This window comes from Oncorhynchus keta, chromosome 34 (genome assembly GCF_023373465.1).
Source record: "Oncorhynchus keta strain PuntledgeMale-10-30-2019 chromosome 34, Oket_V2, whole genome shotgun sequence".
Taxonomy (NCBI): domain Eukaryota; kingdom Metazoa; phylum Chordata; class Actinopteri; order Salmoniformes; family Salmonidae; genus Oncorhynchus; species Oncorhynchus keta.
Genome location: NC_068454.1, coordinates 36936288 through 36952363, shown reverse-complemented (window position 1 = coordinate 36952363; position 16076 = coordinate 36936288). Strand labels below are relative to the sequence as shown.

General features: G+C 41.9%; 2 protein-coding genes across 2 annotated transcripts in view; both read right to left on the bottom strand.

Moving 5' to 3' along the window:
* The window catches only part of pde11a (phosphodiesterase 11a), a 57639-nt gene extending 47459 nt beyond the window's left edge, over window positions 1-10180 (bottom strand). The window contains exons 1-2 of the mRNA XM_035750023.2: window positions 9029-10180; window positions 8071-8229 (exon numbers count right to left, since the gene is read on the bottom strand). Coding sequence (XP_035605916.1) covers window positions 8071-8229; window positions 9029-9829 — 960 coding nt within the window. The 5' untranslated portion in view covers window positions 9830-10180. The remainder of the gene's footprint in view (window positions 1-8070; window positions 8230-9028) is intronic.
* A 2685-nt stretch (window positions 10181-12865) lies between these two features.
* LOC118367043 (cytochrome c) lies at window positions 12866-15636 on the bottom strand. Its single transcript, XM_035750022.2, has 3 exons — window positions 15444-15636; window positions 13648-13821; window positions 12866-13552 (listed from the first exon to the last, which is right to left on the bottom strand). Exons 2-3 carry the CDS (start codon window positions 13814-13816, stop codon window positions 13407-13409), a joined length of 315 nt encoding a protein of 104 aa, XP_035605915.1. The 5' UTR covers window positions 13817-13821; window positions 15444-15636; the 3' UTR covers window positions 12866-13406.
* Between the last annotated feature and the right edge of the window lie 440 nt (window positions 15637-16076).

Here is a 16076-nt window from a genome sequence, read left to right as displayed (position 1 = left end):
AGGGAGAAATCGTGGCTCTTCTCACTACCGACAACTACATCCTAAGACAGACAACCAATTTCCAAGTTTGGGACTTTATTTGCGCCAGACGCACAACTGTGTCCATCTATGATGCTGGCAATGGTTTTATTCTACACATTTCCCTTTAGGACTAAGCAGCTTACCATCTCTATCAATCACCTCGCCTCTGCATCTCCCACCGGTCACTACCTTACCACATACATTCACTCTCATGCTTCCTAGGGTGACTCTGCAGCCTACACCGCATTCACTATACACACACGTACACGTCATAACGCATAGAGCACGTTCACATTCCGAGCATAAGCGGAAAGACAGCAACCCTATATACAGCATATACACCTGTACATCCACTAAAGCTATTGAATGATTTAATAATGATTTTCCAGAGCGGCTGTCCAGCGTCCAGCAAGATCACATTAATTACAGACAAGACTTTGGGGACCCCGCTATGGATCTGCCTGTATAAGTAACGGGAAGAGGAGAGGGACACACACGCTCAAGTAAAGCATAGGTTGCAGCAGGTCCATTATACTACAAAGGCTGCATTACAAATAAGAGGCTTCAGCCCATAGAGGCCAGAGGGCTGACCAGTAAAGGTGTGGTTTAATAATGAAACTGACTAAGGCCTTGGGGACCCACTACTAATGTAGGGGAAGCCAAGAGGACGTGACGGCGTTGCAGTAGGCTGCTGTACACCTAAGCCTGGCTCTTAATTATTTTGTTAGCTACACAAGCTGTTTACAGGAGCTAGTTGAGCTAGCTAAGGATTGTATTCAATCTATTCAGAGATGTTATGCCATTCAGCCCATTGTTGCTGTGCCAAGAGTCTTGCCGTGTTGCGTCTATTCTCCCCCTGCGTACAGCAGTAAGTCTCCTGTTTCCCTCTGATGTCACTAGGGTTCTCTCTAACTTGCGTCAGCAGTGCATGTAGCACTTTCCAAATGCATTTAGCTGTGATTGCTCTTTATGGAGGTGGCATCAATTATTGATGTAAGAGGAATCCACACTGAGACAAATTCTCACCATGCAGCTGGCTCTTATTATTCAATTTGACCATGAATAATTCCAGACAATTCACAGATCAGGTGAAGATGAATGATCTAGTTTCCTGTGGGCCTTGTGCGTGGCTCTGGAAGCTATCAGGGCGGGTTCACAACCCTTTATATGCCTTTATTGACTGCGGAGCTACGTTTTCACAGAACACTTTAACAGCACTGAGTGGCTCTAACTTCATGCAGACCACTACTGATTGGGTAAAACAAGCCTTCTAATGCCACCACATGATGTCGAACGGTGCTGATTAACTGAAGACGATGTAGGGCGATGAAACAACTGAAGCCATTCCTTTTCAATGGAAGATAAGCGAAATGGGCGGGGGACCATTGGGCATTGCGACCATTGGCGAGGGAGCGTGAACAAAGCAGGACCTAAGTTGGGGAAAGCCAGAGATACTGTGTATAATGACAAGATGGTCTAGTCTCAGGCCTAATAATGGGAGTTGTTGTCGCAAAGGCTGGAAGGCAGCCGATCTGCTTAGCGCTGTATTCAAATTTTGGTGGGAGTGGACGCTCTCGCTTCACCTCTTCCTCTCTCAGCTTTCCCCAACTTAGTTAACATGTACTGGCAAGACAAATATGTTTGAATTATGTTTAAAGTATGAAGATCTTTTATATTGACTAGTAACTAATGACTCATTTAGAAATATAATGAAGTTCTACTACTTACATGATTGTAAACAAATCAAGATTAACCAATGTTGTAGAGAGTACATAAAAAAAGAAAAAGGCATTTAAAAAAAACACATTGCATTGAAACAACAGTAAGTGTTGCATCAGCGCAATAATGTCAAGTTAGGTTATGTGTGAAAAGACTTTGAACTACAATATATTACCCCTGCGACATATTCTCCAGAAGTGCTTTGGCTATAAAGTGCTCTGGTTCTTTATGGAGCTTAATTCCAGTAGAGGATTGAGAGCCTTTAAATCGGGGTGACTATTATGGTGTCCTTGTGTTCTGCAGACTACAGTTCCATCTGCAAGCTGAGAAATGGTGCGGACTAGAACAAAATTGGAGGACAGGGGTATGTGGACTCCAAACACAGCTTTCTCAATGGTACGACATGTAGTGTGACTTGACATGATCAAATACACAGACATATTTTGTCACATTAATAACTGCGAGTCATTGTAATGTATGCCCTGTGTCATCCATCTCTTGATCAATATTCAACACACTGTGTTACTACAGTATTACCACTAAAAATATTTCTCCCAAATTCACATTTGAGATGTTAATGAGACCTTCAACATTTGTAGAGTTTTTACAAACCTCATGCCAAACAGCTAACCTTGAAGATCACACTGCAGTGATCCCTGAATCAAGGAAAATCCCCCCATGGGTAACAGGGTGAATCAACAGCAGAGGAAGAGGGCATTTGATGAAAGGTTACAGGCCCAGTCCTCCATAATGATCATCACTTCAAGCCCAAATTGGCACTAATTACTCTGATTTGCTCCAAGGGTCTGGCCTTATCGGGAGCGAGCTACACTACATAATTTCAACATCAGTTCGACATGAGTGCAGCCAATCAAAAGAGCCAAGCACCATTTCCTGCTCTGTGTCACTGAGGGCTGTCCAACGAAGCATGTTCGGTCGAGCTCATAAAGAATGATAGAGGCCTCTCGTGGCCAAAGGGCCATTTTAGCACGGGAAGCGCCATTAAGAGTTTCCACCATGCCTCCGACATTTTAAATGAGTCAAAGTAGACAACTGGGGGGATTCCTATGGGTGGTAGCCTCACTGGCGATGCCCATGCTGTCACTGACATTATAATAGTGAAGATAGAAAGATGAGTCTTCTATCTATCTCTATGGTCGAGCTTCACCGCCCAGCCCTCTTGACAGCTGTCAGCCAGGGGAACGAGTCAGCACTGCGAGCCTCACATGATGTTAGCCCATGTTCAATCTCTCTCTAGCTCATACTGTTATCCCCATTTGCTTCAAGATATCCTGTGCCCAAGAAAGGGAAAGTAACTGAACTGAATGACTACTTGACCTGTAGCACTCATTTCCGTCATCATGAAATGCTTTCAGAGGCTATTCATAAACCACATCACCTCCTCCCAACGTACCATTATGTGCACACTGCCAGGCCTCCAGGACACCTACAACACCAGGTGTCGCTGGCAGGCCAAGAAGATCATCAGGGACCTCCGCCACATCATGCTGAATGTGCAAGTTGAGGAAGATAAACTCCTACGTATGACATTGGATGGTCAATTATCATGGGCAAGTCATATTGACAAAGTTGTTGTGAAGATGGGGAGGGGTATGTCTGTTAGAAAAGGATGTCCTGTGTTTTTGTCACAAAAACCAAATGTACTAGTTGTTCGGGCTCTGGTCTTGTCCCATCTTGATTAGTGTCTGGCTCAGAACAGAGCAGCCCTTAACTGCATATACAGAACTAACATCAACAACATGCCTGCCAGTCTTTCCTGGTTGAGGGTTGACGAGAGAGTAACTGCTTCTCCAAGTCTCTATGAGAAATAATACTGTGACGAAAAATCCAGATTGTCTGCATAATCAAATAACATTAATCTCAGACGCCCATACATACAGTACATGACATGCCACCAGGGGTCTCTTCACAGTCCCCAAGTTCAAAACAAATTCACGGCGACGCACAGTTTTATACAGAGCCATGATCTCATGGAACTCCCTTCCATCTCCAATTTTTCAATTTGTGTGTCTGTCCTTGTGTATCAGTGTTTCGTTACTTGTTGTGTTTTGTGTTTTTTTGTGGACCCCAGGAAGAGTAGCTACTGCTTCTAGAAAAGCTAATGGGGATACAGGTAAAGAAATAAACAAATATCTCAGCATCATTCTAGTAGGCCATGTCTCAACGCCCAAAAACTAGCAATATCCTGGTAAGACTGATGCCACGATTACCAGACAGCCTCAATCATTTCATTGGGGTCTTTCATTTACATTTCCTTTAGCCAGGGCAGGGGGCAGGGGACAGGAGAAGAGAAGTTGTGTGGTGACCGTACAGGCATGCAGCCCAGACCCCAACAATGTACACCCTCCCCACTGTGGTACATAGACATAATAAGGCTGCCACTCCAACGTGATCAGCATTGAACCCATGGTAAACTATCAGCTGTATTGGTCAGCGATATAGGACTTTATTGTCTGATTTACTATCTTATTATCGCCTCACTTAATCTCAGTTATCATACCGTCCGGGAGTCTATTACAGCAATGTGTGAGGTGTGATTATAGTTAATTGTACTTGAATACCAAATTGAAAATGTCTAATCATCGGCCATACATATTGGTCTTTCCCTCCAGAAAGAGCGAAAGAGACTATGCTGGTAACCTCAGTCCAGGATTGTATTTATTTCCGTTTTTCAAATCTTCATTTTGGAACATTTCAGACAGGAACTTGGCTCCAATGAGACATGGTGTTCCCTCATCCTTCTCTACAAATGTACAGTGGTGAAATTGAGCGAAAGTGGATGTTACAGTATTACAGTAACTCAATTGGACAGGGAATGTGGCAGAGCCATGCCAAAAACTTGAGAATGTGGGAACAGGCGTTGTTTGGCTGCCAATACCATTTCAGTTGTTGCAGCTCAGTCACCTGGCAGGTGTATAAACAGGTATACAGACAACACACTTTTCGACAGACAGGGGAGCGCAATCTAGCGGTGTTCAATTAGCTCATTTTACACAATAACATTTGAAATTATCTTTAAAACAGTAATATTATACTATAGTATCATGCAAAACTAAACAATAATTCAAGGACCAGATACTGCACCATGGGGTCAAGTTATTTGCGTCTGAGAAAGTCTATCGGTGTATTTATCCAATAAAGATAATGAGGAAATACAATTATGCATAAATTATCCAAGCTTCCCAAAGTACTCTAATCCTGTAGGGTATCAACATAACACAATTTACAGAGCGTGGCATTTGAGAACAAAGACATAAAATATGTTTAGCTACGGTAATATATTAAATGAGCGTGCAGTGCAGTGTGTTGGTGATAAGCACTTATTTACAACAACAGATTGGGAGGGGGGGTGGGGTCTACACAAAATTAAACATTTGCAGCAAAAATGGATAGTCTGTTTGAAAGGGTGCACTTCATAAATGTAATTCTACAAGGTCTTTCAATTAAAGCATTACTGCATTGTAGCATGCAGCTTCTGCCGTCCTCAAATGCCAACATAGGATTTCATTACTAATTCAGTTGTAACCATCCCGTGCATTGGTGTGATGCTAATGCAATGTGAAACGTGCTGAAAACACAGTGAAGAGACTGTGTTAGTCCCTGTGTTAGTCCCTCCGCCCATTATACACAGTGGGACAACTCTAAACCTTTAATAAGTGCATTCTACCTACCATAACATATCCGAAAGGGTTTCATTTTTATTTTCAAAGAGTCCTCTGCGTTTAGCTTTATGCAGTTGTTGTTTTTCGGAAGAATGCAAGGCTAAGAGATGCACAGATGAAGGAAGACAACATGTGCCTTGGAAATCTACCCTGCACAACTGTGAGCCACGTCACAGGGCTGCCTGCCTCTGCCTGGCCGTGGAAGGGTTTGAAGTGCGTAAGTACCGAGCGCCAGTGCAGACTCGTTATGCCTCTAGCTGAGACTGGCTAGCGAGCTAAATGAATAACTGTGCCAAATAACAGCTCATTAGAAATCCACAGATCCCATCAGGAAGATCAATGTGAAACGTCAGCATCCTTCCTACCTCACTGGATCTACCTTATTACGTTTCCCCTTCGCGCAGAGACGATTGTGTCTTTGTCTTGGGTGCAAATGTCAACTCAGCTCATCTGCGTACAGCGGGAGTCAATTCAGAATGGAAGACATGTCAGTAAAACTCACTAACCCTTGTGTGTATCCACTAACAGCTTACTGCTTACTGTACAACCCCAGTGCTTAGTCACTTTGGCTAATACATACCTATTAATGTGGTGGCAAGGAGTCAAAGTTTCTTATAATTCCATTGTAAATGTCATCTAGTACTAGAAGACAGGGTAGTTGCAAGCGCCTCTGTGAACGTTTCAATTCTACACGGAATGTAATTGGTATTTTGGATTACTTCACTGTGACAGAGTCAATAAACACTACAAACTGGGTGTCTTCTATTTATAAACAACTTCCATAAATGTGTCTTACGGCGGTCCAAGATGATGAAAGACAGTGTTTCTACCTTTGAGTAGAAGCATGGCAGGTTCAGCCCCCGTTGCTGGGGTTTCGTTGTTAGAAAGATAAATGATGGGGAAAGCCAATTAGTTTTGCTCGCAGACATTAATGCTTAGGTAATTATAAAGTACACGACCGATCAGTCTCCACTGCTTTACAACGTGGACAGACAGCCATAAGAGAGACACCACTTCCCCTGCACCTTTGCACGCCTTGCAAACCCCACAGCTATAGACCGTATCCCTGAAAAACATTTGCCACTTGTGCTCTAATACAGGACAATGATAATGTTACCTAACCGATGTGAACCCTCGGTTTGGACTACAACACTCTTATCTTTGCCTGAAATGCACAGGTCAGTATTTTGTAAACGCATAATAATGGTATATCTTCCCTCTGGCTTTATCTCTCATTTAGTCGTTACCAACGGAATGAGAGCAGCTTAATTAAGAATGACTTAGATGGATTTTGTGTATTTCTTTCTATCCATTTCATGTGATTCTCAGACGGGAAATCGTCAATGGTCTCTATAAGTGGCCTTCATAATACGGTCCACATATCACTCTGTGTTCTGCCTCAGTGACTTCATTGTTTCTGGGATCCTATTAAAAAAAAGGATGTGGGCTGTTCCAGAGACGATGGAGGCATGCCTTTTTACACATGAGGTAAAACAGACGTCTATATCTGACATGTCGGGACCATTACATGTGTGGACTCTCTCAGAACGAGGGGACAATTGAAGGCTGGAACGTGCGACAGATGAAAGGGGAGAAACAGAGACCAACGCTGAGAAATTCAGCACAAGCAATTGGCATTCGTCTAACACTCCTGTTAACGTCGCTCAAAACATAATATTTTGAGTTGTTTCGATGGTAATGAAATAGTTGAGTGTTGTTACTAGTGTAATAACAGTGTCACTACAGAGGTATTACATGTTATAAAGAATTACCTATCAAACAATCAAACTGCAAAGAAATGGAAATCTGAAGTAGTTGTATCCCACTGGAGAAAATGACTTACTGGTTGAGGAAGTCAGAGACATTTTACAGAATTTGGCAACCCTTTATTGATTTTGTGGAGAATCTCCCCTAACATCACATTGTTTCCATCTAATCCACAGGTCATTTTGCACACTCAATGTACAATATGTAGCCTACTTCAAGTAACCATATGATCTAATTAAGCATTAAGACCCGAGGAGGTGTGGTATATGGTCAATATACCATGGCTAAGGGCTGTTCTTCAACACAACGCAACACAACGTGCCTGGATACAGAACTCCAGCCGTGGTATATTGGCCATATACCACAAACACCTGAGGTACCTAATTGCTGTTATAAACTGGTTACCAATGTAACTAGAACAGTAAAAATAAATGTTTTGTCATATTTATTTATTATTTAACTAGGCAAGTCAGTTAAGAACAAATTCTTATTTACAATGAAGGCCTACCCTGGCCAAACCCGGACGACACTGGGCCAGTTGTGATACAGCCTGGATTCGAACCAGACCAGTTTTTGTCTAGTGACGCCTCTTGCACTGAGATGCAGTGCCTTAGACCACTGCGCCACTCTGGAGCCCATTCCCTGGTATACGGTCTGATATACAATGGCTTTCAACCAATCAGCATTCAGGGCTTGAACCACCCAGTTTATAATGTTTCTTAATCATTTTTTATTTTATTTATTTTTTGTCTGTTAGTTGTCTTGTAAGGAGGCTATTGTCACTTTGTTATATTGTTATCTAATGTATTTTCATTTCTGTTTTGAATGTTGTTCTTGATTGGAAAATTAAATGAAATAACAACAGTCAAATTGCAGTTACCTTCTCATCGTCTTCAGTGAAGAGAGCACCTCCTGGACTCTTGTTGATGGCCTGGGCTACTCCAATGATCTCCCCATCACTGTTGTGAATGGGCATACAGAGGAGGGACTTGGTCTTGTATCCTGACAGCTTGTCAATCTCATCACTGAAACGACGGTCCTACAATCCATGGAAGATGGAAGGACATAAGCCCACATGACAAGTATTAGTAAATTAGTGTTATAAGGCAGATCACTTCCTGTGAGATCCCGTGATCAGGCCCTAACTCATTGTGGAGTGATGACATTGTGTTGCATGCAAAAATACTGTGGGAAAAAATGGTCTTCAACCATGAATGGATATGTCAACCTAAGCACCCTGCCTGACTATACCATTAATATGGTTTTGTGTTTGATTAGCAAATCTTCAAGTGCGATGGAAAGCAACATAGTTTGGCTTGGCACTACCACACTAACTTCAGGAATGTATATGCATGAGTTGTGCATTCAATGCCTGCAGACCGGATTGTAACTCAATTGATCAAGACTACTTCAAATAAGATCAGCGTTAGGTCCTGGGGCCACTGGGGAGTCAGCTTGGCAATAGTCCACATCATCCCTGGTGGCTGGTGAAACATCACATCACCACTGAAGTATAAACATGCACTTCTCAATTCCATTTCATTTCAGTAGGCTTTCTTTACTTCATGTGGTGAGATCAATTTTTCTGTTGATTATTCAAGAGTCATCGGTCATCAGAGGCTTGTGTGTATGGTGATAGATGAGGGAAGGATGCAAATTAATCAATTATTATTCTGGTGCAAATGCAAAACTGTGTGTTGATGTGCCACATGATCTCATCTGTTGCACACAGACAAACAAACACAAAGGTGGGAGTGCTCTCTCTCTCTCTCTCACACACACACACACACACACACAGGCATACACACACACACACAACCACACAAACTCACACACACCTGATAGGCATCTGGGATATTGACTGTCTCTCCATGCTCAGCAACATATCCAATGATTCCCTTTCCCCAAGGAACCTGAACTTCATCCGAGTTGCTCATGGAGGGTAAAACTGTGATACCTGCATGAACATCAAAGAATTTGGATACCAATGTCTTCTTATTTGCTGAGCCTTCCACTAAGAATAAGGAACAGCGGTCTGCATCGACCATTATACACACAAACACCAGGATTTTGTAGCTGAGGCTAGTTAAATCCAAGTCGTTAGATATGTCTTTTACCAATTCCAGGAAAAACTCTCGTTCGTTGTGTTCTTTAAGGTAATATTTGAAATCGACAGCTGTGGATGGATACTGAGGTATGTTCACTCGCGACTCCAAGAGCGCGCTCAGGATGTGGGCAGTGGTTGGAGGCAACGAGCTGGCTTTTCTCAGCAGAGCTCTCCTCCTCATACTTGTCAGTGGCTCCTGAGCCCTGTAGTTGACTTGCTCATCATATGTCCTGTTGCAATTCATTGCTTTGGACCTGGCGAAAGTTTTCCGCAGTTCCTTCTGCGATGCTCGTCTATGCGGGCCCCCATCACCTTTGCAGCTCGCCCAACTGTCTTTACAGGCGCTGACGCTTGTTTTCTCCGACTCGGCGACTGCGGTTGTACTTACTGAAGTTTTGCTTGCCTGGTGATTTTTGAGCCATTTCTCCACCATACTATGTTTCCCTTTTCTGTTTAGATAGTCCTCAAACAATTCAGGATGCGTATCCAGAAAACTTTCCACGTCAGAGAATACCATATTGGACACTGCCATGTCGGTTGTGTTGATGGTCCTGGCTGAACCAAATCCATAAAATTGCACAATAAATGTTCATTTATAATATTTTACAAGAGTATCAAAAAATAAAGAAACCTAGACACTTCTGTAACACGACTTCCCTTAATCCATTCATAACGAAACTATCTTTGAGGTCTAGTCTACATATCTTGTTGCTTTCTGTACAAAATATGATGGCGAAATTATGAGGAATATACCACCTCACCTCCAATAACATATTAACTCTCAATTGCAATTAATAAAAGCCACCTCTCATGGATGAAAGACAGGATGCAAAAAGACTCACGGACTTCGACTGTTCTTTATTCAGAGAGCAACTGCTGCCGCGCACTGGCCGTGCATCACCGGAGTGGAGAGTGCGCAAATGACGTTGGCTATTGCCGCGTTCAAAACAACTGGGAACTCGGAAATCTCTGATTTCCGTGGATTCAAGATAACTGTCAACGAGCTCCGATTGAGAAAAATTGTTTCGAACATTCATTCAATTCGGAAACTCAGGCATCTTTCTAGAGCGCGGACTTTCCGACTTGAAGATCGCTAACGTCATGATTTGACCTCGTTTTCCCCCCAGTTGTCTTGAAAGGACAATGTGGAGCTGCTACCGAAGCTCAACTTCGGAGCTCTACCAAATCTATTATGTACAGAAATATTTAGAGCAGTGTTTCCAACTTTTTCCAATTCTATTTCATTTTAGAGTTTATAATGAGTAATTACATGATTGTTTAAAATAAACTATTAATTATTGAATTTAGTTAGGCCTTAATATAGCACGTGTCTAGGTGTATGTGACAATAAAACATATATTTATTTCTGAATATGCAAAAATAAATGTTAAACAAGAGCCTTAATCGCATCATGTCGGAAGTGTGATAACAGTGGCCTCTAGTGGAAATGTACGCTGTCACGTTCCAGAACACACCCACTCATGCATACACACACGCACTTTTCTTGTTGTTGTTCTTTTACTATAATTAAGCTGTGCAGTGCACAAATGTTCACTTTACAATTGTGTTTATGGCCACAACACCAATTCCTTGATCTCATTATGTTTCCATCCAGGACCATATCTCTTGTTTCACCTGTTACAACATTTCTGTGATGTGTAACTGCATTCTCCTCTAGAGGGAGCTGTACTCCACACTGTGGAATACGACCAATGGTCTTTCACGTTTGCACCATAGAAATAGATAAAGGACTCATCTTTGTATATGTGCCATTATAGCATCTGTGACAGCATGGGCAGCACCATTGAGGCTATCTCCAATCCTGAAGTAGTCTTCTTCACAATTGGCTGATTGCTCCTGATGACCCGGTTGGACATGACTCCAACAGGGTCACCAGGAGGGATCAACCAATGGTGGAAGAGTTTGGCCAGAGGATGAGTCTGAGTTGTATTTCACTGTTAGTTTTACAATTGTTTATATTTCATTACAAATATTGATGGGTAAAAAATAATTTCCAAAAAAGAACTGCCGACTTCGTCCAAGATGTCCGACAGTTGTTTTAAACTGTCGATTCATGGACCGTCTATATATCCAGGTTGCATCTAGTTTATACAGACCAACATCACATGCACACTAGCACTCAGTCCACACAGGGTGCATCGACGATGTCATCACCTCCTCCAACAACATGGCAGACACTGGATAAACATAAAATGTTAATATCTTTGGCTGTAAGTGATGTAAAAAAAAATGTTTTGTGTGCAAAGGTTATGACTAAAGTGTCGTACTGGGAATTTTCAAATCTGACTTGTATGGAAATGTTCTTTCTGGGCCGGGCGACAGTTAAACTGCAGTACCAAAGAAAACTGTAGGAGCAATTTAAAAAGTGCTTCTAATGACCCCTGGCCCCTTGGTAAGCCCTCAATGGTGCTGCCAATGCTAAAAATGCCTTTTGGCCACTAGAGGTCTCCTTTATTCTGTGTTCAAAACAACAGGGAACTTGGAAATCTCTGACTTCCGAGCATCACAACAACTGGGATCTTGAAAAAAAACATCTCCGATTGGGAAAACGCAGTCATCCAACTCGAAATTCCAAGTCGGAAACTTCCTAGAGCTGACTTTCCAACTTGAAGTTCACTGACATTTGACCTAGTTTTTTCCTCAAGTTCCCAGTTGTCTTGAAAGCACCATTAGCCCTCATTCATCCTATTCACACTTCTGTGTTAATGTTAAGGTCAAATAACACAGTTGATTAGTAGAATCAGGTGTTAGTGCAGGAGTGGAACAAAATGCTGTACTCCAGGAGTAGGTTTCACAATTAAATTCAGGGTTGACCTCCCATGTAACAACCCACAGAGGATTGAGAAACGCTAATGGGCACTAAAGGTGCTGCATGGTCAATCTGACATCTGATTTGTCAGTGCAGCATTTAGGGTGATATGGCCTCCTCAGAAGTCAGGGCATTCATACTTTTGAGTAAAGCCATTGTCAAGGAAGTGAGCTTGTGTTTATACAGGACCTCCCGTCAACCAATCATGTCAATGTGGAGCCATACAGAGCCCTCCGCATTGTTACAAAATTTGGGAGGCGCACAGCGATGCAGTACGTAGCTCAATTTGATATCTGCGTCCCTCCGGAGTCACCACTACTGCATCACACCCTCCATAAGGAGCCTGCGACCATATTTTCAGGTCTTAGTCTCACATACCGTAATGGTGAGACAAGTTTATTGAAGTGTCCTTTAAACTCTGCCATTTTGATAAATACAAAAATAAACTTAAAGGGGCCTTATATTGTTTGCTCCAGCCGTTAATCACAACTGATGAATAAAACCGCTCTACTACTTGTACCGGATCTCAGGCTGTGGGGCCAATTCCCTGAAAACCTAATTTGGGAACTCCGCTCAAGTGTCTTTTACACCTGCAACTTTAGGTCACTGAACTCAAATTGCATTTCGGGCCTTAAATCAGGGTTTTTGCTCAATTCATGCACCTTGGTTGGAGAGGGAGGTAGTGTTGCCTTCCTGATACTTGAACCAGAACAGATAAAATAAATAAAAAAATTGGGATAATTGTTTGGCATGTAATTTATTCAATTAACTCAAATAGAACCAGATCATGAGGTGTTGGCTACATAAGACATTACCATGGTCTGTAGTAGACGTTACTTTCAAGACAACGCTTTGAAATTAGAGACTATTCCAAATCTGATTGAGCGTTTGCATTAGCAAGTATTAAAACCACTACCGATACAATTAGTTAATTTTTTTTGTGAAACAAATATTACACTGCTTTGACCCAATAAATTATGGAATACTTACAGTCTATGGATCAATAATTTATGTATACATACTAGAGCCTGTTAGACCAAGGAATATAAATTACACCATCTAAATGGAGGTACAGCTGTGAAATATGGCAACTGATCATGCAAACACCACTGAGTCCCAGCAGGTATGTCAAGCAGGGTATTCAAATAAATTGTTAAAATGCTAAGAATTAGACTTAGCTTCTTGAAAGAGCCACCCCCTTCTCCGCTGAACAGTTGATGATATTTATATAAGATACAGAAAGGGAAGTCTATACATTGAACAAAGCGTAGACAGTGGTCTACGAAGTTGCCGACTTCAAATATGCTATAAGATCTGTACGCTCGCCCTTCTTCTTGATACCAGCAAATATCATCTTTGTTCCAGGAATGTATTTCTTGGGGTTCTCCAAGTACGTCATGAGGGTATCGGTTTCCCAGACAATGCCTGAAATCACATGTGAAAAGCACAAGTTAGAATGAGAATGCAATATGTCAAATTCACCATTTAATTTCCTGTAAAATGGTGAGAGAATCTCAGACCTTTGGATTTGTTGGCATCGGTGTAGGAATAGCCTTCAGCTTGTCCAGTCTTGCGTCCAAACAGACCCCAGAGGTTTGGACCAACCTTGTGCTTGCCTCCATTTTCAACAGTATGACACTGGGCACACTTCTGGACAAATGCCTTCTTTCCCTTAGCAATATCACCCATGCTTCCTATTGGACAAAATACAAAGAGGTAACTATAAAAACAGAAGACCATCTCTGTAGCAGTACCCAAAAATACAGAAATGGAGGGAGGTCTCCACCATTTCCCATGACACGTTGCTGACAAGGGAAGATTATTTGTTCAGGTGGTTCAACGTGCTGACTGGAATTTTATAACTAGAAAAGTCTAAAGGGTATGCCTGGGACTTCCCAACTCTGACGTCACCCTATTGAAGTTGATATTCTAGCCTGGTTAAGGGTTAGGTACAGGTAGGGATTAAGGTGGGGCGGCAGGTATAGTAGCCTAACGGTTAAGAAACTTTCAGAATCCGAGTGAAATACTTAAGTCTCATCTAACATGATGTAGGCTCAGAATTCCCGAACAGGTTTCATTTCAAGTTGCTTTACCTGTTGTCCGCTGAGTTTGGCCCTGTCAGAGGTCATCTAAAACAAAATATCTACAGGGAAGCTCTGTCAACCCAACCTATAGTACGATGGCCTGTATATCGGTTTTACGCACGCAACACTTGGCACAATATGGCCAAACCTAACTGAACATTGTCCCACGCAGTCAGCGGGCCTCGGGATTTAAGTGATAAGACTCTTCCGACGTCACACCAAAATAAAAAAATTACATATAAAATTCCGGTAATCACTGGGAATACCCAATCCCCACCTCCTACCGCCAAAAGCAGACAATCGGTAAAGAGCACACATCACTTTATTCAACATTGTGGCTTGTAGAGACTCCTGTATCTTTTTTAGGCAGACTTCTTTCAGACTGAAAAACCAAAGTGTAACCATGGTAAGAGTGATTGATGTTTCGGCAAAGCTGTAAAGAGCTTTGGGCCAGTAAGAGGAAGGTTGCTGATTAGAATCTCAGAGCCGAATAGGTGAAAATGTCGATGTGCCCTTGAGCAAGGCACTAAACAGTCCTGTAAATCGCTCTGGATAAGAGCGTCTACTAAATCACTAAAATGTAAAGGTTGGGGTTTAGCCTGAGTACGTCGTAAGGATCCCACATTGTAATAACGTTTCATAATTTTCCCTGCAGAATATTAACTCGCCACTAGAGGCGTTAGACAGTTGCACAACCAATGCAGTACTATGTAATACTAGCTGGGAGTAGTGGAGTGACAACGTGCCGGCATTTGGGTGTAACGTTGTGTAACTTAGCTAGGTTATAACTAGCTATTTAGCCAAATAAGAGGGCGTCATTATTAACGATAGGTCGTTGAGATGGACACGTTAGCTTCTCTTGCTACTATTAGTTAACGTTAGCTAACTAACTAGCCAAGTTACAAAACGGCTAACGTAACTTACCTAGCAAGCTACGTTAACTAACTTGTTCACTCAAAAGACGAACACGGACTACACATGTTGGCTGATATGTTTCTTCACAGCCATGGCTTGTTTCAGTTGTTCTAAGATATTCCGTTGTGTTGACTTTAGACGCGTTAACTCGCGAACAAGCTTGTAACGTTACCGCCGCACGTTTAATCAGCGGATAACTAACGTTACAATCAGAAATCAGACAAACTTTGCTTCTTTTTTTTTACTTCGGAAGAAATGTTCACAATAAAAGAAATACTGACGACAGTAACTAGTAAAATGTATTTACTCCTTCTTACCTGTTCAATGTATCTATATTCCTTAAAAGTTTCGTTCACCTTGAGCTGTCTCCACGCCGGTAGCCTAATGTAACAAATGCAAGCAAGACTCTTTCCTTCCCTGAAAAAATATGTAGCTTAAAAGGTCCCTTATTGGTCAGTCACACATCTGCGTCATCACTATTATCATGACGAACACCGCTGTTTTGCGTTCAAGCCCTAGATGGAGTTGAGGAAGAAGTGACATAATGTACAACACAATGGCAAGATTCCAATAGAAATAAATAGTAATGGCGTCTTTTTGTAGGCACTAACTCAGCCATGTTTTTTTGGACAAAGCCTATGTGGAAATTAATGACGTTTTTATAGGGTTTTTGGTTACACGCCTGAAAATAAGGTCTATGGTAAACACCGGCTTAGGATATATTATACGTTTTATTCTATGAGATCATCTTCATCAACTAACGTAATTTTTGTGAATTTTTAAACAATGTAATTTTTAGAAGCACATGAATACTTCATAATTCATGAGGGTCATACTAACATGACTGCAGAGGATGCTGTTGGGAGGAACTATAGAACGGACTCATTGTAAAGTCTGGAATGAAATCCATGGAATGGAGTCAAACATGTGGTTTCCGTATGTTTAATGTG

Excerpts from the sequence above, each read along its gene's own strand:
- LOC118367043 (XM_035750022.2), bottom strand. The coding sequence starts at position 13,816 with ATGGGTGATATTGCTAAGGGAAAGAAGGCATTTGTCCAGAAGTGTGCC. Across the intron at positions 13,553-13,647 it reads CGATGCCAACAAATCCAAAG|GCATTGTCTGGGAAACCGAT; the intron begins GTCTGAGATTCT and ends ATGTGATTTCAG.